Source organism: Pseudorca crassidens, chromosome 8 (assembly GCF_039906515.1).
Source record: "Pseudorca crassidens isolate mPseCra1 chromosome 8, mPseCra1.hap1, whole genome shotgun sequence".
In the NCBI taxonomy this organism is placed as follows: domain Eukaryota; kingdom Metazoa; phylum Chordata; class Mammalia; order Artiodactyla; family Delphinidae; genus Pseudorca; species Pseudorca crassidens.
The window spans coordinates 75,414,470-75,440,885 of NC_090303.1; the positions used below are offsets into that span (position 1 = coordinate 75,414,470).

The window sequence follows — 26,416 nt, forward strand, 5'->3', positions numbered from 1 at the left end:
GTTTTGATTAGGTCTCATTTGTTTATTTTTGCTTTTATTTCTATCATTTTGGGAGACTGGCCTAAGAAAACACTGGTGTGATTTACATCAGAGAATGTTTTGCCTATGCTCTCTTCTAGGGGTTTTATGGCATCATGTCTTATGTTAAAGTCTTTAAGCCATTTTGAATTTATTTTTATGTATGGTGTGAGGGTGTGTTCTAACATCATTGATTTATATGTGGCTGTCCAACTTTCCCAACACCATTTGCTGAAGAGACATTCTTTTTCCCATTGTATATTCTTGCCCCCATTGTTGAAGATTAATTGTCCGTAGGTGTGTGGGTTTATTTCTGGGCTTTCTATTCTGTTCTATTGGTCCATATGTCTGTTTTTGTGCCAGTACCATGCTGTTTTGATTACTGTAGCTTTGTGGTATTGTCTGAAGTCTAAGAGGGTTATGCCTCCTGCTTTGTTGTTTTTCTTCAGGATTGCTTTGGCAATTCTGAGTCTTTTATGTTTCCATATAAATTTTAGGATTATTTGTTCTATTTCATTGAAAAATATGGGTAATTTGACAGGGATTACATTAAATCTGTAGATTGCTTTGGGTAGTATGGCCATTTCAACAATATTCTTCCAATCCAAGAGCATGGGATAGCTTTCAATTTCTTGGAATCATCTTCAGTTTCCTTTATTAATGTTTTATAATTCTTAGTGTTTAAGTCTTTCACCTCCTTGGTCAGGTTTATTCCTAAGTATTTCATTTTGGGGGGGGTGCAATTTTAAAAGGTATTATTCTTTTACATTCTCTTGCTGATATTTCATGGTTAATGTAAAGAATTGCTTTTGTATGTTAATCTTGTATCCTGCTACCTTGCTGAATTCATTGATCCATTCTAGTAGTTCTTTTGTGGAGTCTTTAGGGTTTTCTATATATAGTATCATATCATCTGCATATAATGACAATTTTACTTTTTCCCTTCTGACTTGGATACATTTTCTTTCTTTTTCTTGTGTGATTGTTGTGGCTAGGACTTCCAATACTATGTTGAATAGAAGAAGTGAGAGGGGGCATCCTTGTCTTGTTCCAGATTTTAGCAGGAAGGCTTTCAGTTTTTCGCCTTGGAGTATTACATTGGCTGTGGGTTTGTCATTGATAGCTTTTATTATGTTGAGATATGTTCCCTCTATACCCATTTTGATGAGTGTTTTTATGATGAATGGATGTTGAATTTTGTCAAATGCATTTTCTGCATCTGTTGAGTTGATCATGTGTTTTGTTGTTGTTGTGCTGGGCCTTAGTTGCGGCACATGGGTTCCTTAGTTGCAGCTAGCTGGCTTCTTAGTTGTGGCATGTGAACTCTTAGTTGTGGCATGCATGTGGGATCTAGTTCCCTAACCAGGGGTTAAACCTGGGCCCCCTGGGTTTGATTGGGAGCACAGAGTCTTAACCACTGTGCCACCTGGGAGTCAAGATCATGTGGTTTTTACCTTTTCTTTTGTTGATATGGTGTATCACATTGATTGATTTGTGTATGTATTACCATCCTTGTGAACTTGGGATGAATCCAACTTGGTCGTGGTGTATTATTATCTTTTTTATGTGTTGTTGGATTCAGTTTGCTAATATTTTGTTGAGAATTTTTGCATCTGTATTCATCAGAGATATTGGCATGTGATTTTCCTTTTTAGTAGTGTCGTCGTCTAGTTTTGGTATCAGGGTGATGGTGGCTTCATAGAATGTCTTTGGGAGTGCTCCTTCCTCTTCAATCTCTTGGAAGAGTTTGAGAAGGATTGGTATAAGTTCTTCTTTGAATGTTTGGTAGAATTTGCCTGTGAAGCCATCTGCTCCTGGACTTTTGTTTGTAGGGAGTTTTTTGATTACATATTCTATTTCACTTCTAGTGATTGGTCTGTTCAAGTTGATAGGGGGTACGCAGATGCAGAGGCTGGTGCCGGGTTCTGGGGTTCTCGGTAGTGGTGATGGCTCACGCACACCCCTGGAGCATGCAGTGGGAGCAGAGGTGGCTTGTGACCTCTCCTGGAGTCTGCGAGAGTATTTTTAATTTTTGAGGAACCTCCATACTGTTTTCCATAGTGGCTGCACCAATTTACATTCCTACCAACAGTGCCTAAGGGTTCTCTTTTCTCCATATCCTTGCCAACACTTATCTCGTCTTTTTGATGATAGCTATTCTAACAGGTATAATGTGATATCTCACTGTGGTTTTGATTTGCATTTTCCTTATGATTCATGATGTTGAGCACCTTCTCATGGACCTGTTGGCCCATCTGTATGTCTTCTTTGGAAAAATGTCTATTTAGATCCTCTGCCTGTTTTTAATTGGATTGTTTGGTTTTTTGCTGTTAAGTTGTATGAGTTTTTAAAATGTTTTGGGTATTATTCCCTTATCATATATATATGATTTGCAAATATTTTCTTCTACTTTATAGGTTGGGTTTTCCTTGTGTTGGTTTCCTTTCCAGTGCAGAAGGTTTTTGGTTTTTATTTTGTCCCCCTTGTTGATTTTTGCTTTTCTTGCCTTTACTTTTGGTGTCGGATCAAGAAAATCATCACCAAGACCAATGTCAAGGAGCTTACCCCCCTATGTTTTCTTCTAGGAGTTTTATGTTTGCAGGTCTTACATTCAAGTCTTTAATCCATTTTGAGTTAATTTTTGTGTATGGTGTAAGATAGTGGGTTTAGTTTCGTTCTTTTCCATGTAGCTGTCCAGTTTTCCCAACAGCATTTATTAAAGAGACTGCCCTTTCCTCATTGTATATTCTTGGCATCTTTATCAGAAATTGTCCATATATGCATGGGTTTATTTCTGGGCACTCTATTCCATCGATCTGTGTCTGTTTCTATGCCAGCACTATACTATTTTGATTTGTTATAGCTAATATAGTTTGAAATCAGGAAGCATGACACTTCCAGCTCTGTCCTTTCTCAAGACTGCTTTGTCTATTCGGGGTCTTTTGTGGTGCCACACAAATTTTAGGATTGTGTGTTCTATTTCTGTGAAAAAAAACATTGGAATTTTGATAGTGATTTTACTGAATCTGTAGGTTGCTTTGGGTACTAGGGACATTTTAACAGTATTAATTTTTTAATTTGTAAGCACAGAATCTCTCTCCATTTATTTGTGCCTTCTTTAATTTCTCTCATCAATGCCTTTTCAGTGTACAGGTCGTTTACCTCCTTGGTTAAATTTATTCCTAGGTATTTTATTCTTTTCGATGAAATTGTAAATAGGATTGGTTTCTTAATTTCTCTGACATATTCTTGATTTCCTCAAAATATAATCCAAGTAACTTTTTTTTGGATATGTTTAGCTGATGTCATCCCTTATTAAGGTATCAGAATGTGTATGAACAACTATCAGGATTTCTGATTTTCCTATTGTACTTTCTGGGAACAAGAAAAATCCTCTATTTTTTCTTCCAGTGAAGACATTGACACCTAGAGATATTACATGTTGTCTTAGCCTTGTGGCCAGAACCTACAGCACATGACTCTTGATAGTCAAGTGTTATCTTCACTATTAAAGACAGAATAGATACGGTGTGTAACTCATATCCTCTCTTCATATATTTCCACAGTCCTCTCTTTCAAATCAACAATGGCATCTTGGTCTACAACTCAACTATTTTTTCTCTTCTCTGGTCCTTGAATACACTAATGAGATCCTTATCTTCAGAAAAGCTGCTGATATAAAGCACAATGCCTTATCACTAAAAAATCAAATACGACGCAATCTAAGAAGGTGTATGTAAGCAGGAGGAAACACGTTAGAGCCACCTCAATCTATGTATGTTGGTCTATGATATCAAGAGCATTGAGTTTTGTTCCCAAGATTAATGTCTTTTTGTGAAAACACTTGAGAGTATCAAATACCACCAGGGTACCAAGAATTTGAGTCCAGCTCAAAGGCGTTATTGTGTTCAAGCCTATTTCCTCCAGCCTGTCTCTCCTGTCTACCCTCTGTCCCTTGCTCTAGTTTCATCTCCCTGTCCATGAGGTCCATGCTGTACAACCAAGGATTGCAGAGATGAAGGCTGACAGGTACTGGAATTGATCTCTTCCCTGATCCTTCCTCTACTTCACCCCATGTGGCCTAATCTTCACTATACATTTTTTAAAGATACTTGCAAAGTGTAATATAGTTTCAATGCACATGTATATACTTTAATGTAAATAACCATTCTGGCCAAGAAAGGACTTTCAGTACTCTCAAACAAGCAAATGACTCTTGGTATATAATTATACTTTTTTTTTCGTATGTATGAAAAAATTTTTTCCAATGAGCACCTAATTCCTAGAGCTCCACTGAAATGTTTTAGTTTAGTTTAAACCAACTAATACTTTCTAACAAGTGTGAGTCTTTCTCTGAACATCTACTGAAATACCAACATGGAGGACCAGTTTTACAAATGTCCTTAAATTGAACACAAATATCTTTTGCATGGATAAACTACTAAAAGCGATAGAAACTACAGCAAAATTATTTCACTAATTCAATATTTTATTTGGTGTCAAGGCATATTAAATTTTTGAGTTAAGTCATTTCATTAGTGAAACAAACTGTCTAGAAAATATTATCCATTGTGCCACTAGAATTGAAGAGGACTTAAGTCTCATTTATTGAAGCATTTACTTTTTTATATCCACTTAGGTATAAAACTTTTGTTAAGAAAGATAACACTTTTTATTGCATTATATAATTTCATATTTTACAGGAGTCAATAATGCAAATTCATAAGCATAAATATACATGATGCAACCATTAAAAGATTTAAAACTGGAAACTAGAATTTTAACAGGCAAAATACTTAATATGGCTTTTAAGAAAAGTAACTGTTGAGAAATGATTTGTTATTGCCCCATTCTAGTCATTTCTCATCAAGTGAACATAAAATTATGATCTCTTTAAAATGGTACTTGTTATCTAAGCCAATGTTGCATACATGTAGTATGCAATGATTCAGGCTTTCTTAAATATACATATATACATATATATAGATATACAGTACACAGACAGTTGTTTTAATACCCCTGAACATCTTGAGTAAAACTATTATGACTTTTCTATTATAAAACTACTTGAAAAGTGGGTATAACTTCTTGGTATTGCAGTTCAATCCTACAGAACTGAAAAAAAAAACCCTAAATGTTGATTATAAATACATTTTACAAAAAACTGAATAGTGGTCCTGCACTCATACTTTATATTGCAGTGAAAACATGTGATTCATTTAAAGGTATTTACATCTTGTCCTTGGTTTCTGTGTGAAATATACAGAAGAATGAGAATATTGTAGGCAGGCCTATTTGTTAGGTTTTTCTACTTGTTCATTTTTGTGTAAGTTTCAAATCTTCTTTTGAATTGTTTATTTCTATTTGCCTTGTATTACTGCTGCTGCTGCTTCTTTTGGTGTTCTGGGAACACTGGGTGACTTTACTTCTAGGAACAGGAAGAAAAGATTTAACTCTTGAAACACCCAACTCAGTCTTTGATTTACTGTTGCTGCATTCGGTCGCTTGATGGCTGCTGAGAGGACTGACCTCCTGTAAGAAAGGCAAACAAAATAGCTTGTCAATTTGACATTGTTCCCAACTTCTGTGATCAGTCCTAACTTCCTCCTCTCTGTCCCTGAACACGCAGGTAGGAGTTTCTCTCTTAAGTTAAGTTCTCATGAAAAAATGAACAAAAGACAATGGAGGGGAGAAGCTGAATGCTTAATGTCTTATAGACCCACTGGCTGATTTTCATTAGGTCCTTTGTGGTATCACAAAAGTGCTAGACACAGGAGTCAATGAATCGAGTGCCAGAATCCGGGGTCTCCTCACCAGCTGGAGCTGTATGAAGTCCTAGGCCTGAGGAAATCAAACTGGACTACTCCAACCATCTTTAAGCAGTTCTACAATTCAACTCTTTCACCTTGAGCACGTCACTTAATGCTTCTGCCTTTAGATCTAATTGGACTATTACTCAACACATATTTTGAATGTTTAAAAGACAAACACTGTTCTAGGTGCTCGGCTTACAGTAGAGAACGTAAAAGAGCACCATCCTTGCTCTGATGGAGCTTCTGCTGTAGTGAATTAAAGTTCCTGCGTAGCAATTCTCTATGACTAAGGAGCTCAAGATCTTCCATTCTTGGAAACTGCATGCTCTTGTCTTCCTAGTGTTTCAGAACTCTTCTGGACCTGGTCTAGGTCTCTCATTTTGCCCCCGAGGAACCAGAGTTGGATAGGTGAGAGTGATGATGCTGGGATAAGACCTTTTACTCATGCTGTTTTCCCTGATCTTGAGTTCACTTGGGTAGGCCTCACTTCATGTTTGCCAGGTGGCAGAACTGAACTCAAGTGAGTATGGGCTATGACAGGTGAAGAGGAAAGGGTTCCATGGGAAGAAGGAAGGGTGAAGATGGGTATGTTGTTGAAATAGTAAATTACATGTAAAAATAAGTTAAGGACGTTTAAGGACATATTTGGAAAGAAATGGGGTGGAAAATAAGGAGGATGAGAGATCAGAGGTATGTGTTGGAGAGTGGGTCTAAGCCTTGGCTGCACATGAGAATCACCAAGGAGCTTTTAAAAACCCCAACGTCCAGCTTGTACCTTGGACCAATTACATCAGAACCTCTAGGGCATGTGGTCCAGGTACCGGGGATTGGAAAAAAAAAATCCTCAAGTGGATTTCATTATGCCACCAGAATGAGAACTTCTGCTTTAGGGGGTTTAATTTGCATCTTAATGAGAAGAAAACATTTATTAGTATCTACTCTCCTGGTGATTTAAATCTGTATTTATGTAAATTGTTTAAGAAGACTGGCTGACATGCTACCTGATTAAATAGGCCCCTCTCTGGCCGCATAGGAGAAAGTGATTTCAACTAACACAGACAGCTCTTACTTCTAAAGGGAATTACTTCCTGATAGTAGAAGAGACTGGGCATCTAACCAAGAAATGCTCGCTGAGTTTCTCACAGTAGAAGAGGTATGAGCCTGTGAAGCTCTCAGGAGGCTGGCAAATGCCAAATGAGTATACTTCACCCTCTGCTGGCAGGTTCTGAGAAGAACATCTAGCCACGGGGAACAGGCCTCACAATGCGTTCAGTGGGCAAAGCAAGAGGGGGCAGCTGTCCTCCTAATACCCGCATCAAACCGCACATTTAAAAAACTATGGTTCTTTCTGAAGAGCCCAGAAAGTATAAAATGATCCATTTTTTAAAAAGGTCCCTTTTAAAACAAAGCTTAGCCTCCCTTCAGTACTATTTTTCTGGACAGTACCTCATTGTAGCAACCCAATATGGTCCTGTGACAGAGAAAGAGGTACAAAACTGTCTTCATTATCCAACAGCTGCCACTCACTACCAGTCAACCTTTTTATATAGGAAAGTGACTGGGCCCTGTGGACAAAGAGTGGCTCATCGCACCCCTTCCCACTGGCTGCTGCGCAAGGAATCCTGAAGAGGGGTCCTGGAGGCCCAAGAAAGGTGTTCTGAACCCCAGCTCCTGAACAAGTATTTTCCAGCCAGAATTCTCCGCAGGGACCCCAGGTCACCTCCTTAGTCATCCTCCCTTACCTGCTCTCCAAACTATGCTTTTGCTGTGCTTCTAAACTGTTCCCAATTGGGGGAAAAAAGCAAATACTATACAGAGTAAGCCAGACAGGTCATGCTCTTCTTCACAGATCATGTTATGTATTTTTTATACAAGAACTCAGCCTTGTTAATATTCCCCGCAACACACACAGCTTCCGCGTAACTAATCAGGACTGAAACCTAACGAAGCTGTGAGAGAGCAGGGGCAGGGGAGCCCAGGGCTGTCTGGTGATCAGAGGAGGGTTAATAATGTAATTCTGCTTTCTGCACTCCCCCCCACAACAGGTCTGTGTCAGCTGCCATGCGAGCGGATGAGAACAGGATGTGAACCACAATCGACATGGCTTGGTGAGCTTACAAAATATGCATCCTCATAAAATCACTACCAGATAAGAAGTAGTTTTATTGTTTCTATTCACCCAGGAGTACCATGCTGGGCCATCTCAACTCTTGGCATTTATTAACCAATCGTATAAGTTATTTCAAGAGGTTGAGGAACTCTATTGGAATCCTGGCTCTTCTATTTGACATTCTGATTTGTTTTTAAAAGAAAGTCTCTCACTGAAACATGCATGATATGGCAAGTTAAAGTAAACCAGACTGAGATTTTTTTTGTGTGTGTGTAGATCTTTATCATCACTCAGCACTTTGCTAAAATTAACTCTAGTTTTCCAAAATAGTGCTCAAATGAAATTCAATATCCCATTTTAAAATACAGCAATAGAAGACAGAAATCTAGTTTCGGCATAAACAAATGAAAACAAATGGAAAAGACACCCAAAATTCTGGCATCAAATAGAAGGAAAAAGAATGCTTTTCTATGTGATTCTTTCAAGCTATTATCCAAACAATTTTTCTAACCTTGATTACCTTAGAGAACACTTTTGCCTTTATCCTATTTATTTCCCAACTATGGTTTAAAAGTAACTGTGATGCACATTGAAAGATTTGTGAAGTCAAATTCCACAACAGTCCTTCTTTGTCCCATTTTGGAGGGAAAGGGGACACTTACCTTTTGTGACACTGGCATTCTTGGATTATTAACAGTTGCTGAAAATGCAGGGTGGTTTCCTGAACGATCAAACCTCCCTAACTCATCCCCGGAATCAGCAATCTGGAAGATACACAGTTTATCAAGTCACCGTGGAAAACCCACAACAGAAGTGGGATCCTTCTCTTACTGTCAGAAGCTCTACAGAACAGACCTGCAAGTCCCATAATGTTCATACGAAGACCTGAAGTCTTCATGTGAAACTAACGGCAAATGCATGAGACATAACCTCTAAGGAAAAAAAGTCTTTTAAAGTCAGAAGACAACCAGATGAGCCCTATTAAAAAAAAAAAAATCACTTGGCACAAAATGAAAGGATATAAAATTTGCAAGATTTTCATTGTTACCTTATTTTTCCAGAGGTTAAGTATTTCGACGCATTTGCAGCAACATTAAATAAGCTAGTCAGTTCTACTTTGGCCAGAGATTAGGACTGTCTAAATACAATAGGTGAGTCTCTGGGCGGAAGCTGCACAAGTTATAACTACCTTCTTATGCTCCCTTTCAAGTAAAAGGCATTTATCAAGGAAGTTTGGTCAAATTTGCTGCAGATATCAGGTGCCAAAACAGGTTGAACTTGATGCTGTTAATGCTTCGAGATTTTGGGTCACTGATTTCCGGATTTGGATCTCAAATTTCACAGCTTGAAGACTTTGACTAAACAGATTACACAGGCCACTTATTTTTATTTGTAAGGAAAGTTGCCATTCTATCCAGAACACAAGGCTGCTGTAATGCTCTCTTACTGACTGGTGACTTATGGGCCAAAGTTAGGAATACGAAAAGGAAAAGGATGTATTGGTGTAATTTGTGGTAACGCAATGAACACTTCAGGTTTTTCAGAGAAGGTGTGCTACATAGAGCTCCCTTATTGTAGAAGGGGTATTTTGGAAGAAAGAGCTTTTCTAAGCAAGGTAAGGGATGTTCTGATTTGGAGCATTAACATGCTATTTGATAAGGAATTTCTGGCGGGGAGTGAGAGTTATGACGTGGCTCTAAGAAGTCTCTCGAATGCTGGGTGGAACCATTCAATGTCCTCCCCCAAGCGTCCTGCTTACCTTGCTTATATCAGATTCAGACTTGCTGGAGCACATGCTCTGAAGTTCCGTGACAAGGTCCGCTTCATCATCCGAACCCAGAGAGAGTCTTTGATCCAAATTCAACGCCAAAGATAGATCATTCTCTAGAGACCTAAAAAGTTTTTAACATCCTTTAAAGGCATCCATCAATGTCACGCAACAACCCACTCCCACCCACTCCCGCTGGACTTTGAAAACTCCCACTTAAAATTCTCAATAGGGTAAAGTTTTACTACACAAAGAAATCTACTTTCACTTAAAACATTCCAGTCTTACTCCTCCCTCTTCTTCTCTGTCTCCAAAGATAAAGCTAAGACACTGTGTGCAGGGGGCAGTGTGATAATGGAGTAAATAGGAATTTACCACATATTAGCAATATGACCACAGGTCAGGTTTTCTTTTTGTCCTCAACACCTCACTCAGTTCCTGGGTTCCCTTCTCTCTAACAAATTCCTTATACCTACAACATAGAGTTATTACAAATATTATATAGGCTGTTGAATACAACAGATCTAACAGTGGACCCGGCAGAAACAAGCATGTGATGCAGATTCAATGACCCCCTCACCCCCTTCTGTAATTCTGTGAACCAGGGCACAGGGTCCTAAATGCTACCTGCCAAGTGATTGAGCACACAATTTACTGGGCTACACTGGGGACCTATTTACAAACTACCAAGCATTTTTATTCTATGATAAATAATTCCTTATTTCAGCTTGCTTACAAGTTTGGAGGTATAATCAACAATTCCCTAGGAGCAACATAAGAAAAAAAATAAGTCATGCTAGGTTTCTGTAAATCTATCATTAAAAAAAAAAACGGGGCTTCCCTGGTGGCGCAGTGGTTGAGAGTCCGCCTGCCGATGCAGGGGACGCAGGTTTGTGCCCCGGTCCAGGAAGATCCCACATGCCGCGGAGTGGCTGGGCCCGTGAGCCATGGCCACTGAGCCTGTGCGTCCGGAGCCTGTGCTCCGCAACGGGAGAGGCCACAACGGTGAGAGGCCCGCGTACCACAAAAAAAAAAAAAAAGGTCATCTAAAAGTCTGTTTAAAAGTTCACAAGTGCAGGATGTTACAATATCTTTGTCAAATGCATTAATAATAACTATCAAATTTGGTACAAAATGAAGCCAATGATAAAAGCAAAATAGGCTAAGAAACTTTAAGAAATTCATAGTTGCACAGACTAATCATGAGAATGTGTATTGTTTGTTATGAGTTAAATCTACAAGGGAAACTTACTTTTGTTTTGACAGAGAAGCATTCCTGTTACAATTCAGCTGTAATATAGTCTTATTTTTGATACCTGTTTAAAGAAAAAAAATGTAATCACATTTCAACAGAATGTCCCTGTGCATCTTGAACTCTGTATTTAAAAGAAACAGGCTATGGACTCTGCTGTATTTTCATATTGTTTTTGGATTAAATCCATCTCTTGAAGCCCTGTGGAAGGTCAGGGAATGACCAACAACCTCATGTATTGATATATTTATGACTAAAGACGGTACAACTCACACCACCTGAGGCTCAATTCAGGAATCCTGAACTCTGCTTTCATCAATGGACCCTATTCTAACCAGTCAAGCCCCCACATCCTTAGGGCTTTGTTCTCAAAGTACCTAAAAAGGGGTTAATACGTGCCTTTTGATGATGGTAATTTCCCTTTCTCTCCCTTTGTTTGCCTTCCATGTTACTGACTAGTTACTGACTGTAGATCTGAAGCAGTTTTTGATGTCTGGGCCCCATGATATATTACAGTGTGGGTGGCCTTGGTGTGTAGAAATTTAAGTTTTAATTGCTTTGCGTTTTACGGAAAACAAAATAGGAACAGTATACAAAAAGTCACAGCATTAAAACAAATACTGCATATCACACCAATGTTCTTCGAACTGCATATTTCAACCCATTTAAAAAAACAAACAATAGGAAATATCAGATTGCACAGGTTGCAGTAAATATATAAATTTGTACCAGTTATAGATACATGCAAATGCATAGGTTTGTGTGTACTGGTCAGGCTTTAAAATATATTTCTCACTATGGGTTACGGTCAAAAAAGTTTGAGAAACACTAAAACATTTTAGACTCAAAATGTCTTTCTATAATACACACTGTAATTTTATAAGTTCATTAACACAGTTGCTTCTGAGTTAATTCTAAAATTGTACGAATGGTGCTAGCACAGATTAATCTCTAAAGAATGATTTTGAAAAGTAAGTCGAATTTGATATATCCTGATTAAAAGCAGATCATCAAAGAATCTCTGTATATTTCCTCATCCATACTTTTGTCATTGTCAGAAAGCAATGACTAGTAGGTTTCCCCTAATTACCATGTAAGTGCACAGCCTTGGGCCTTGCTCTCCAGAAGCCTGTGACCAACCCCTCAGCCTTGGTTTAGGTCAGGAAATAAAAAGGCTGTGTCTTTATTAAATTTTATGAGTTTCCACAGTGGTCTGCATGGAATGCAAAAGGGTTCTATTTTTGGTTTTTTTCTTTTTTAAACCAATGATGTCAAAAAATCAAAAATCAACCCAAACATGGTTGTAATAATTTTATATTTTATTTTATTTTTGCCGTACACGGGCCTCTCACTGTTGTGGCCTCTCCTGTTGCAGAGCACAGGCTCCGTACGCACAGGCTCAGCGGCCGTGGTTCACGGGCCTAGCCGCTCTGCGGCATGTGGGATCTTCCCGGACCGGGGCATGAACCCGTGTCCCCTGCATCAGCAGGCGGACTCTCAACCACTGCGCCACCAGGGAAGCCCTGTTGTAATAATTTTTATATCAAATGTAATTATTAGAAAAAGTTACTATTATAAAAAAAATTAAAAACTAGAGGCATGTCCACCTTTGGTCCTTAACCAATCAGTGGTTCATGCACCTAAACACTGGCCAATGCATTTTATAAACCTCTGCGTTGAAGTCAGTGTAAACTATGGTTGCACACAATTTTATTCATCGACGTTTTCATGTTTCAAAGAATATCTGATATATCCAATAGCTGTACAACTAGTAATTATTTTAAAAATATAAATGAATTTAAAATAATTTATAAGTCAATTTTGCCTGATACAGTCTGCCAAGTTAGACTTACTTCCATAATATTGCTTTAAGTTCATATTCACTTTATGGATTTTGTCTGTCAACTCTAAAGTATTGATACATATTGACAATGCTTATTGTTCAGGAAAGCAGCTGGTCCTGAGCCCTAAAGGAATTCTAATGCACTTGGAAATGATACAGTGAAGAGCCTGCACGGGTGTCCTTCTTTGAGTGCCATGCATTATTATGAGTGGCACAGACTGAAGAAAACAGCATTGGACTCGCCAGGAACGAAAACAGGGATTGCAGAACCCCCCGTTTGTAGAAGTGAATTGGAGCAGGTAACCAAGGGTTTCTGAGCCTCAGTTTTGCTCTCTGTAAATGGAGATGATAATCCTCCTCGTAGAGCCCTTCTGGATACTCTCAAGGGATCAACAGGTAAAAGGTATAATCCTTGTTACAGAAAGTCATCTGAGGGAGACTCTTTGCTCTACTGGGGGGCTAGAGTCTCATGACTTTATTCCCTGAATCAAACACTCTAACTTTAGGAAGTAAGGGCAAGCCTTTGGGATCAGAATGTATCCCATTATAAATACATAAAACTTATCTTTACAATGAGAGTTTATATTTTTTTTCAGTGACTGTCCATTCAGTCATTTAAAAAAGTGCTCACAATTTATTTTCACATACTTGGGGTAATTACAGAACTCTGGCATGTACTGATATGGTTAAAACCATATTAAATTTTTATTAAAAATCAATATAAGCTTCAATATAAAAATATAGTAATAAAAGCAACTTTTTCTGCTCTAAGAAAGATTTTAGGCATCATATTCTTTTATTTAGCAACCCCATTGCTGTCAACTTGCCATAAAATTACATAAAACAGAACATTTTGGGGTGCAAGGGGGCTCCTGAAGACCTCAATTACATGTAACAGAAATCCACAATGCATATGAGGTTGGAACATCTTTTCAAATATGATTGCCTTTAGGGAGGACATTTAAAATTTGTACAACTGATTAAGCTATTATCAAAGCCAAAAGGAAGAGGTCTAATAATTTATTAGAATGTAAACTTTATGAGGGGAGGTATTTTTATCTCCTGTTTTCACTGCTCTATTTCCAGTGCTTAGAATAAAACTTGGTACACAGTACATCCTATGTATGAAAAAAATGTGTAAAGCTGACTCACTTGTAAAGACCTTAAACTGGTATCAAATACGTCTATAACACATACTTCTAAAAATTTAAGGTTGGCTTAGGAATGCATATTGGCATATTTCTTTCCTTTTATGTGTCAATTTGTATTACATAAATATAATTGTGTGCATCCCAAGAAAATCAAATTAATAAAAAGCAGATGACCATTAACATGGTAAAGATTTAATTTCAGAATTCTAGTATGAAAGATTATTTTTTCAGGTAGGGGGCTCTCAAATATTTTTGGAGTGTAACTACCACGTGTTTTATTCCATGAAAATATGTATCTGAAATACTCAGAATTTTGCTTTGTTGAATGCAGAGTGATAAAAATAAAGCACGTTTGCATTCAGAAACCACCTCATGGATGCCCACATACGTGTGGGTGACATGCCTGCCCCCCTTACCTTCCTCACTCAGGTCCGGCTTGTTCCAGGTGGGTGAAGAGAACCGGCCAGACTTCTTGCGAGGACTGGTGCTCACCTTTCTCCAGGCACCACTCTCTTTCTTCTTGCTGCAACTGTTGTAACTTGAAACTATGGATAAAGGGAAACTTCCTCCTTTGAAATCAGCTGTATGCTGGTCTAGCTCTGAAATAGCATAAACCATGTTTTGTCAAAAGGACAGAAGCAATAATGCAGTTTCAGAGTCGAGTAAAATCCAACATTTCCAATACTTAAAGAAATAGCCTCTTCAAAATCACAGGCTTGTAATACCCAAGCAGGCGTTTTGTCAACCAGCAAACTTTACTTTGAAGTCTGGTATTTAAACATGAGCCAGTAATGAAAAAATAGAGAGTTCTAAAGCTGTGTTGTGCAACATCCATTACATGGAGATAATTTCTCTCATTACAAAGAGAGAAAATAGAGCGCCCTAAAAACAAATTCAAGCAAGCATTACATAAGAGTGTGAATTTCCTCTCCTCCCAGCATGAACCCACATACCTGCTCTCTGGAGGGGACAGCCATGCAGAACAGCTTTATTAAGCAAGATGCTGAGAGCAGCTCTAACCACAGCCTGCTGTCCCTGGCTAGGGTTTTTAGTTGTTTGCCCAAGGCTGGGTTGTCTTTTCACAGAGGCTCTTGACAATATTGCTTCTTGAACTCTGGGTGCAATGACAGCATTCCACAGCTTAGACATCCACCTTCCGAGAGAGGAGTGCGTTTCACAGTTAGGACCAAACCTCTCAGGAATCACACACAACTCTACGGGGAACAGGTTGGAAGACTGTGCAACAAAACCTAAGTGTTTCTACGGACAGGCTACCTTTCCCAGGTCATTTTGGAATACGTGAAATTATCCAACACCAAAGTAGTTTGAATTTGCCTTAAAAATACAATGTATTTCCAATGAAACTGCTAACATGTCTCTCACATTTTTCTTTATAAGATCCTGGAGAGCTGGAGTGTTGAATGCACAAATAAAATTAAATATATGGAAAGGGAAAAAATACATGGAAAACTTTATAGACTAAAGAAGTCTGGAAAAAGATTTCCTGAAAGTCTGTGTCTAAATAGCTTAAACTTATTTGCCATTTTCCTTAATAAGACGCATATATTGTATTTTAGTATTTCTGCAATTGGGATACATTTTATGATCCCTGGCAAATTAAATCTGCCTGCCCCAAGGCAGGGGCTCAGCGTCTGCACGTGGTGGGTTAGCCCTGTAGAGAGGGGATGGGATCAACCAGCCACGGCCTCAGGTGGACTCTTTGCATTAATAGCTGTAGCTGTTGCGGGACTTCAGCCCAAACGTGGAGCACTTAGTGCCAATCAAATTCCTTCAAAAAAGATTACACTTTGTTGCAGCATTAAAAAAACAGTTAATACAGTTAAAGGCTGTAGACAAAACTCCATCTCCCAGAATAGGAAAGTTTTCAAAGTTATTAGATACTGACATAAGCCTTTCAAGACCCTTAAAACTATTTACTCAGTATCAAGCATCTATTGTCAGCTGCTTTGTTAATGTCTAGTGACACGTAATTCAGGGGGAAAAAAAGTACACAGGAAAAAAAAAGTACTCCTAAAGGTGCTGAAGGGGTAAAGATGATATAACCCTTGGCTAAAACAATATATAATCTTTTTAAAAAGGCAGCTCCTTAATATGGCTGTTGGGAGCTAACTCTCCGTGGCATTTCTGTACCTCTTGTGTCAGCTGTTGCTCTGGATTATCTTTTCAAGGCTGTTTTACTATCGTAAACCGACTTGGAAAAACAGAGACAGTGTCTCCTGGAGCAGAGGGCAGATTTGTTTCCTGACGATAATGAAAGTTATATGTCCTTCCTGGGCAGATTTGCCAGCATCCCCGTTAGAAAACTGGGTGATTCCCAAGCTCACAGTTCCACAGCTTTGATGCAAAGCCAGCATCCACCTGGGCCACTATGCATCACCCCATAGGGCCCGGGGAGGTGGGGAAACCAATGCAAATACGAAGCCTAGGCTGTGGCTGTGCTCTGAGTGATGCAGTGCTGGGTCAGAAGCCACATCCTGAATGTGGCAGGCTAACCTGTCAGCTTGCAGATAAGGTAACAATCTCAGAGCCTCTAGCTCTTGACAATGACCATGCAGCAGACAGGAAAGGCCAAAAAAACTGGTTCCTAAGAATCCTGAGGCTCTGGATGTTAAAAAAAAAATAAAAAAAAAAAAAGGCTTAAATTTACTCATGATACTGATAAAGAAAGGGGTAATTAAATGAATAAATGTATTTCTGCTTTTTAACAAGAAATTGCTATATACTTTTTAATATAGCACTTCTTGTGTTCCCTCAATTAGCTGTTATTAAACTGATAGCTTGTCTTACAATAGAGAAGACATATTATCTGCATACCCCGCTTTCCAAAATAGATTTCTGTCCAGGATGCCAGAAAGTACAGAATCAAATCTAACAGCGAATCACAGAACCCTTACTAAGTAAGCTGGAATGGTGACAAATTTTTTCCTCCTTTCAATTTCCTTCTAATTTTCTATTTCATTAACCTTACTGTATATATGTCTGTTTTCATAAGCTGCTCTAAAACACAGTAAGTACATAAGTCTCATTAATAAAAGAGGAAGCTTTTCAATTCATCAACAGAATGTAAGTGGGTTTTTTGGGGGGTGGGGTAGGGGGATGGTTACAGGATACTTGACCTAATGTCTCATGTGGGCCTTCCCCAGGAGACACTGCCCAGCAAGTCGCACACGAGTCTGATGAAAGTTTTGTAGACAGGGAAATTGGGATCTATCCAGTCTTAGCAAAATAGTTTCCTTAGGAAGTACCCACCACATGAGGCACGGTCGTCCTCTGACAGGAGCACAGGGCACTGGCTTTCCGTGTTCACAACAAGAGGTGGCACAAGGTGGCCCCTTCAGCTTTCTCACCCCCAAACATTCCCTATCAGCCAGGGCTCTACTTTAAATAGGCAAAGAAGGATCAATGACACTTACTTCACTGTCGCTTGGGCGTGCCCTGGGATTACAGGACAAGACAGGAAATACTTTGGCCCAAGAAGTGCTTCCGGTGTGCCCAAGCGGGCCAGGCACGAGTTGAGCTGGCGCCAGACAGCCAGGGCCCAGTCGACCGTCTTGCACACGGGGTCGCAGGGAGAGGGCACCTGACCCCTGAACTAGAGACAGGGAGGGGGAAGACGGGGGGGGCTTGGTTTAGAACAGTGCTTCTTGTCCTTTTGTTTCGAACACTCCAAAACTAAAAATATAAAAATTCAAACTGTACAACAAAACTGTAGCCAAACCTGATTTTACCTTCACTTGGGGTGGCTGGAAGAGGGCTAGGTAATAACATACTCTATGACGTGTGTTAGCACGAGATACAGATACAGATCTGCAGCTTACTACATGCAATGAAAGGATTCAGACATGATAGTACAGTAAGACACCTTGGATGAGGTGTCTTACTTGGATGAATTCTTAAACATCAATTCGGGAAGAAATCGTTTTTCACATGTGTACAGAATTCCTCACAAGGTCTTGCAAATAGCAGGTGTTCAAAAAAGGATTCTGAATAAATGAAATGAAAATTACATTAAATATTTTAATATTTTGGGTAAGTTATAAGATGGCATACCTGGATCTGTGGCATGTTCACCTTGTATTACTTCTAATTCCCCTAGAAGGAAGGCTCAGCTAAAATGATAACTTCATCAAAATGCTCTGACAGCATAAAGAAGTATGTTTTCAAATTTTAAAATGTGCAAATTTTAAGTAATACTGTATAACACACAGCTGAATGGGAGAATTATATCTTATAGTTGAATAGTTAATTATATCTTATAAAAGGTCCCTTTTTGGTAGTACAGAGGGGTCACAAAAGGACAAAGATTTATTTACTATGAGGAGAAATCTCTCAAATATTTAGAAGTCAGATACAGCAATTGACTCTGTATTTTATAAGAAAGCAGATTCACATAAATCTCTACTTTACCAAGGAATTATGATATTAAGACTGAGGATAATACATGAATGTTTTTATGTCCTACATGAAGGGATAGAATTTGGCCTAGAAAAAAATGAAAGAGTGGTTCAGTGATTCTAGCAGCTCCGTTAAAGTAACCTCACTGTGTTACACGAGGCTTTGGGATCTGTTTATCATAGTTTCCCTTTTCTTCAAAAGAGGAACAATCATATTTCTCCCACTTTCTCTGATCCTCTTCCAGAGAGAATGAGATCATGTGCTACAATTAATAGCTGAATATTAATTTCCTACTAAATAAAGTATAACTATTTTTTATTAAATACTAGAAGCCTGGTATTGTCCAAAAAAGGTCTGCTTGCTTATATCCCTGTGAGGAGCTGGAAGAGATTTTGATCACATGCCAGTGTGCTTCTAAGTGCCCCCAAGTATTTGGTTCCATCCTGCAGTTACAAGATTTCTGGCGTTTTGCAGGAGTCATTCATTCCCATTGTACTCCTACCCTGGAATCCGTTTTATTAACCTACTTGAAGCGATTCCTGATAAATGAAAGGCATTACCTCCCCTCCCCTTTCTATTCTTCATAGCACACCCCACTGGACCATTCGCAAACACAATGGAGGAAAGTGTAGAGCCTGAAGCTTGGAACTTTCCTTTCCAAATAAGTAAAATCAATCCTTTTCAAACTATGTTTACCAGAGAGCCAGAGGAGGGAAAAGGAGGTACACTTTACCAGGTAAGATGTACCTTTCAAGGAAAATTAGCATGGCCCCTGCGCAAGAAAGACACGCAAATTCATGAAGCGTTCCATGTTTTTCTCTTGGGCAAACCAGGGATTTTGATGTGTCAGTGTAGGTTCCTCCTTGATAAGAAAAGGCACCGTTCTGGTGATAATGGAGGAGGCTATGCATGTGTAGGGAGCAAGAGGTAGATGGGAAATCTCTGTACCCTCTTTTCAATTTTATTGTAAACCTAACACTGCTCTAAAAAAAAAGTCTTTAAGAAAAAAAACTGGTATCTTTTGCAATTATTTAGGTGAATTTTTTGGCAATAAGATTTAAATATTAATAGTGATGAAGTTAATGGAAGTATCAATAATCTGAAAAGCTGTATACCTATGACTGTCTTTGCCTCACCTTTCTTCCTACTGGTTGAGGTCATATAATAGATGTGCTTTGGTCAAAAGAATATATTTACGACCAGGCAACTGACTTTAGCAGAGCTTGGGACAGAGGATTTCTGATTCAATTAGGAATTTCAGATATTAACGCAAATCACCACTAGCAGGCACTGTTCACTGAATTAACAAAGGCACTCCCATCCCACACTTTTCCCTCCACCCGCCTCCCATGGCCCCAACTCCACAAACGCACGTACGTTCACACACTCTAACATAACGGACACCGAATTTTGTTCAGGAACTTGGTGGAGAGCTTTGGCCTTGGGAAGGCAGTTCTAGCCAAGGTCTCTGGCGGAGAGGTGTGCATGAAACCAGTCTGGTGCATGAAACCATTCAGGGGAAATCTTCTTTCTGGGAGTTTCAGAAAAAGATTCCTTCCCCCTGACAAGGAGGAGACAAAGGAAGCCGAAGTTCCCTCTCTGCACAGCATCCTGCTTCCTGCCTATGAACAAGTTTGTGTGAGGGCGTGATGCCCAAAGTCCTGCAATCCTGAAGGGAGATCAAGAGACTCACCCAGACCTGGGACCTGACATCACAGAGGTGTGAATGGACATCATCAACACCTACTGCAAGGCATCTGGTTATGTAAGGGAAAAAAGCCTTCTGTGTGTGTGAAGCAGCTAGCAGTGGGGTGTTGTGTTACCTACAGCTTAAAATCCTGTGCTGATACAATGAAGATCCTGTCCTCCAAGTGTGGCCCAACTGTGCAGGATTAAGTGATAAAATCTTGCTAAATCGAGCTCTTTTATTTCAAGTCCACCCAGACACTCAGCTACTGGCCCAACTTATGAATATTAAATAGTGATATACTCGAGTTGGTCAGCACTGAATTAATTTTGTTATCTTGATAGAATACAGAATATTTTATTATTCTGAAAAATCACTAAAAGTGATTATTATTCTTGAAAATGTGTCAACAGATAGAGATTTCTAATTTTCTTCATGTGACTTTTTAATAGCGCACTGTAACAAATATTAAAACTAGCTTGAGGGATGGATAATGAAGGCTCCAAGGAAGCAGTAGCTTTTCCTTAAGAAGAGTGATTAATTTTCTAATCTTGTTTCCCACAGCGTTTAGAACTTGGAGAGACTCCTCGAGAATAGTTAATAAAAAAAATAAAACCTATTTTTTAAAATACTTAATATAGTCCAGAAACTGCTATGGGTTTTACATGCATTATCCTATTTAACCCTTGCATATCCCCAAATTTTACTCGCTGGAAGCCACACAGTAAGTGGTACAGGTCAAGCCTGGGTCACCTGACACTAAAGGCCCCTCTCCCAGCAATAGGCTGTGCCTGTGGTTTGTTACCTTATTCACGACTTTCCTCCTTAGGAACCTCTGCAGCAGCCCCTGCATGGGCTCGCCATCCCACCGCAGCTGTACCCAGCGGAAATGCTGCTGCACCAGCAAGTCGGAGCCCTGGAGACAGGCCTTGGCAATGGTTCCCAACAAAAAGCAGTTCTCATGAAAGTAATAACATTCGGACGTTCTGTTTCCTGAAACAAACCAAAAGCAACAGTCCAACCTCAGCAAGCCACAGTAGGGGACAAGTTCAAATAAGTGAAAGAAAGACGACCATGAAGCATAACATGTGCTCTGGGAAACAGAAAGATTAGAAGGATCTCAAAGCAGCCTGCTTCTCAGCATGGTCTCTCTACCATCTTTACCTTTTTGGAAAGTACAGGGGCTTTCAGTGCTGCGATTTTCCAGAGGTCCCAGAAAGTCCCCCAGTAACTCAGACAATGAAGATTTTTCCAAATTCTCTAAGATGATGATGATTTTCTTGTTAGCAGGAGATTGTTTCACTGGGATCAGACATGCTGTGGTCAAAAAGGAAATTCAGTGATTAAAGATTTTACAAAAACCTATAAAAACTGGCAAAGATTTAAGTGTTAGCAAAGACGTGACACAATGGGAATGCTCTGACATTGCTGGGAGAGTACAGGATTCTGGAAAACAGTTTGGCATTACTGAATACAGTTGAAGATACACAGACACAATGATCCAACATTAGTTCCACAACAGATTCCAAATGGAATCAACTCGAATCTCTACCAACAACAGACTAGATAGGAGTATATTCATACAACGGATATGAAAGTGAACAAATCACAGCTACAAGCAACCGCATGAAGACTTGTCACAAACGATATATTAAGAAACAAATCACAAAAGGCTACACACAATATGATGCCATCATTTGAAGTTCAAACAGGGGCGACACTAACCTTATAATTTAGGGATTCATAGATAGTAAAACTATTTTTAAAAAGGAAAGAAATGATTATCACAGAAGACAGACTAGTGGTTACCTCCATGTGCCCCACCCCTTGTGAACAGGGGTGGGGCACATGGGCCCATTCTGGAAGCTGAGAATGTTCTATTTTGTGACCTGGTCAGTGGTTAAATGACAATTTTATTTTAAATTATTCACTGATCTGTAAAAATAGGCAGTATGTATTTTATAGATGGATATTTCAGAATACAAAATGTTAAAATCCTTAAATGATCTTTAAATTACACATATATAAAATATTCATAAAATTACGGAGACAGGAACTCAGAGACCAGCAGGTCCTTCCTAGGTCCCTCCTACAGGCTCTTACTGCTGAGGTGAGGACAAGAGGTAACAGGAGCCTCATCCAGGGCCAAGGCACAGAACAAAAGGATAGTCTGAGATGAAGTGAGCAAAGCTCAGTGGCTGATGTCTTGAGAGAGGGGCGGAGAGGGAAGAGCAGAGACAACTCACAAGTTCCCACCGGAGAAGAGGCCATGCAGTGAATGGAGACAGAGGGCACATGAGCAGGAAAACGCTTGAGGCAGGGGAGGTGGTGATGGGTTATGTTTCAGGCCTGAGTGATGAGTGAGGCATTGCTCTTGAGATGTCCAGCAGGGGCTGGGACAAAAGGATGGAGGCAGCAAGGGAGGATTCAGGCTGGAAATAAACGAGTTTATAGGACTGCAGGATGTCTCTTGGAAAGACACAAACTCATTCTCCTGAGTCCACAAGCAAGGACTGTATTGTCAGTGACTTAATTAACCCCACATTTAATGGACAGCTTGTGCCCTAGACAAAAGGGGTGTGGGGTGCTGTTCATAACAGTTGGGTTGGGTTTCCACCTCATCTTTGTTCATCTTGGTCTCCTCTGAGGTACCAATCAGGGTCAAACAGACTGGGTTTTTTGGTGAAAAGCTTTGTCTTCAACGCTGATGGCCTCATATGTTCAATTTTTTCAGTAACATCTGCTTCTCCATCTGACCACTTAAGTTCAACAACCTAAAGCAAGTTGGTCCAAATGTAAATTTCATTTTAGTTGTGAAATAGCATGTCTAGTTCAAGTTATTTAACATGGTTTCAATTCTAAAATATTAACCAACCATAGAAACAGAAACTCATTACACCTTTGGGTTTGAAGGATTATTCAGCCTCTGATCAGGGTTCATGGAGACATAAGATGGCCACTCACCCCATGTTATAGCTAGAGATTCCTTTCGGCCTATTGTTGGAAAGTCAGCCATTTGGATTCCCTTTGCCCCATGCTAATTCAAAGCCCTATTTCTGAAACTAATCTACCCTTCTTTTCCCCTGCTTCCAACTTTATAGGTATGTCAGCTCTGCCCCTCTCCAGAGGTCAGTAATGTTAATCAGACACTCACTTGGCTAGGCTCAGGGCTGTAGTCCAGTTTTTCATACCCTTGTATTAAAAGTTCTGGATAGCTAGTTCTAGAGCAAGACTCATTAGCTTAAAAATAATTAACATATCACATTTATAGTTAAATCCAAACTCCTTTATATCTAAGGTGACCCCAAGTCCATAATCTCCTCTTTGGAGATGGAAGCAGCCCATCTTTTACACTGTCCACTTAAAACAAGGCTCTGCAGGGATGATGCTCTGAGTCCAGATGAGAAGCAAGGGACGGACCTCCAAAGAGCCTCCGGTAACGCAGGGTCCAAGGAAGAAACTCATTTATGTAGCCTTCAATTACATATGATTACAGTAATTCTATCTTTATTACTTCTGAAGTAGAAAGTTCTCTCAGGAATCCTAAGTATTATTTAAAAATACCAATCTAGTGTTTAATTTTTTCTTTTTTTTTTTTACTACCACTGTCACATGTAATTTTAAAATGTATCTGTCTTGCTAACCTAACTCAATACCTTATACTGAGGAGAAATATGACCCAATTCTAATACACGTTCAGACCCTCCTTACCAAATAATGGAGTCATGTGATGTGATGGTCTCTCACAAAAGTCAATATGAGAAGGAAGATGTTATTTTAAAATAAACACAAAATACCCACTGCTTGTATAAGGGCTACGCCATTCTTTCTGAACTGATCTTCTGTTCTACATCCTTTTCTTCACTGGCACCATTTTAGTCTCCATATAAGTTTTAGATTCTTTTTTTTTTTTTTTTTTTTTTTTTTGCGTTACGCAGGCCTCTTACTGTTGTGGCCTCTCCCATTGCGGAGCACAGGCTCCGGACGCGCAGGCTCAGCGGCCATGGCTCACGGGCCCAGCCGCTCCACGGCATGTGGGATCTTCCCAGATCGGGGCACGAACCCACGTCCCCTGCATCGGCAGGCAGACTCTCAACCACTGCGCCACCAGGGAAGCCCCAAGTTTTAGATTCTTAAAGCTAATTATTTAAAAACAAATCTGCTACTCTTCCTTCTTGTATTTTTTCACTCATACACGTCTTTTATTCATTCTCTGTGTCTCTTTTCACTGGCTTTCTTCTACAGAGTCGTAGAGAGGAACATATAAGGTAATGTATGTGCTATGCCCATTGGAAGATGAAAGTTCAACGTTCTATCCTCCAGCTGAATGGAAGTAGTTTAAACTTTTTTTTTTTTAAGAAAATAAAGTTAGAAACCAGAAATAAGTTTAGAACACCTTATGAATCAGTATATTCCTCACCTGGGAGTCATATGATTTGATCAGTTTACTTTCTTCGTAAAAAAAAAAAAAACGCAAGACAGTAGCTGATACATAATCCCTGTCCTCTAATTATTCTAAAAGCTTCAGTGGAACAGCCTAGAAGCTCCTTTTCTCTGATCCAGACCTCAGCCTTCTCTACATTCTGTCCTTTTCCATCACCCTTTGACCAAAGAAAATTCCCTGCTAGGGGCTTTCTGCACTACAAAAGAAGTGACACCACACCACCGGTCCTTCCCTCTGGCTCACTTGTGATTCCCTGGCACTGCTCAGAAGCTTCTGGTGTCCCCATCTACTCAAAGTGTACGTTCTCCGTTCTCCATGATCTCTTCATTGGCCACCAGTCAGCAGCAGTGGGGCCTACTGCTATGAAAATGATGGTGACAGTGGATGGAGTTTTAGAAGATGAGGACGGACAGCAGCAAGGGGAAGATCCAAAGCCAGACGGTAACGCTCTTGACATAACATTCAGAGACCTTCAGCGCTTATTCTGGAGCCACTGGAGTATAACAGCAGGAAATTGTCATGAGCAGTTTTTTATTCTAGGGTGAGCCCTCTGGAAACCTGCAGAGGGCTTGTGGAAGGAGCGAAAGCAGAGGAAATAAGAAGGGTTAGTGATGAGGCCTCCATAGGCCCTTGAGCAAGAAATGATAGGTGGTAGGGGGACTGGAGAGCAGGAGGTGGAGATGAGATATAGGAAGCAGATTCAAAAGAACTCAGGACTGACCAGACGTGGGGAATAAGCCAAATGAGGGATCTATGATAAGCTCCACGTGCTAACTTGGATAACTGCACTCAAGGCCTCAGCAGGTGAATCTTGTGTTTATATCTTATTTTTGTTATTAAAAATAAGAAAGAGGGATTTCATACATATAAATTACTAAGCCCAATACCGAATAAAAATCCTTTACTATTTGGAGATGCTACACTATTTCCTACATAAGAGAGTAGAGTGGAGACTTTTTGGCCTCAGTCTGTCATTTGAAAACTTCCTTTTTTCAAATCCAATTCACTCTATTTTTATGCCCTATCATCAACTACTGTCTCAACAACTTCTGCACTCTCTAATCTTACTTCTCTCTACCTCCACTGTTAGCAAGTTCTTCCACTTGCTGACAACTAAATATGATTAACATTCGCTTTTTCTCTGCGTATGCTACTTCTTGTATCAGGTTCATGCACTCATTCAACAATTATTGGCAATCAGTGTACAAGGCGGAATGGAAGAATAAGCTACATTACTAGCCTTCAAGGAGCTCATAACGTGTGTGGACCAACACAAAAGCCCAAATAATACCCTCACCGCCTTGAACTATAGTTAGGTGGGGCACAGGGGTAAACAAAGCCTACTGCAGTTCACCAGAGGTAGTTGGCATACCTGGAGGGCTCCGACAAGCCTTCATTTGGGGGTGTCCTCAGAGTATTTAAACAGGGGCTTCCATGTCTATTTTAACCAGGCCTGTACCACACAGTACTTTACACAGTACCTGCCATGCAGTAGTTATGGGTGTGTGTGTGTGTGGGGGGGCAGTTTGTCTGCTTATTCTAGATGAAATTTTAGAGTAATTCTAGATGAACACTGCAGCATAAACAAAGACATGGAGAGTAGGAAAGCAAAGGACATGTGAGGAAGAAATACTGTATTCTGCTGGAGCTTAGATGCCTATTTTTAAAAAGGGTCAGATATTCCAAAGAAGATATACAAATGACCAATAGGTACAGGAAAACAGGTTCAACGTCACTAACGATCAGGGAAATGTAAATCAAAACCACAACGAAATATCACTTCATAACTGTTAGAATGGCTATCATCAATAAGAGTTAACAAATGTTAGTGGGGATGTGTAGAAAAGGGAACCCTTTCACATTGTTGGTGGGAATATAAATTGGTGCAGCCACTACGAAAAACAGTACGGAGGG

General features: G+C 39.6%; 1 protein-coding gene and 1 non-coding gene across 3 annotated transcripts in view; one reads left to right on the forward strand and one right to left on the reverse strand.

Annotated features, from left to right (window-relative positions):
• Nucleotides 1–4,492: 4,492 nt before the first annotated feature.
• The window catches only part of CTTNBP2 (cortactin binding protein 2), a 154,496-nt gene continuing 132,572 nt past the window's right edge, over nt 4,493–26,416 (reverse strand). For both annotated transcript variants that reach the window (XM_067746820.1, XM_067746821.1), the window contains 9 exons: nt 21,223–21,375; nt 20,864–21,051; nt 17,390–17,568; nt 14,909–15,108; nt 14,372–14,554; nt 10,962–11,025; nt 9,701–9,833; nt 8,604–8,705; nt 4,493–5,550 (listed from right to left, as the gene is read on the reverse strand). In XM_067746820.1, coding sequence (XP_067602921.1) covers nt 5,335–5,550; nt 8,604–8,705; nt 9,701–9,833; nt 10,962–11,025; nt 14,372–14,554; nt 14,909–15,108; nt 17,390–17,568; nt 20,864–21,051; nt 21,223–21,375 — 1,418 coding nt within the window. In that variant the 3' untranslated portion in view covers nt 4,493–5,334. The remainder of the gene's footprint in view (nt 5,551–8,603; nt 8,706–9,700; nt 9,834–10,961; nt 11,026–14,371; nt 14,555–14,908; nt 15,109–17,389; nt 17,569–20,863; nt 21,052–21,222; nt 21,376–26,416) is intronic.
• On the forward strand, nt 19,087–19,188 carry LOC137229629 (U6 spliceosomal RNA). Its single transcript, XR_010945782.1, has one exon. It is a non-coding gene; the product is annotated as a U6 spliceosomal RNA (small nuclear RNA).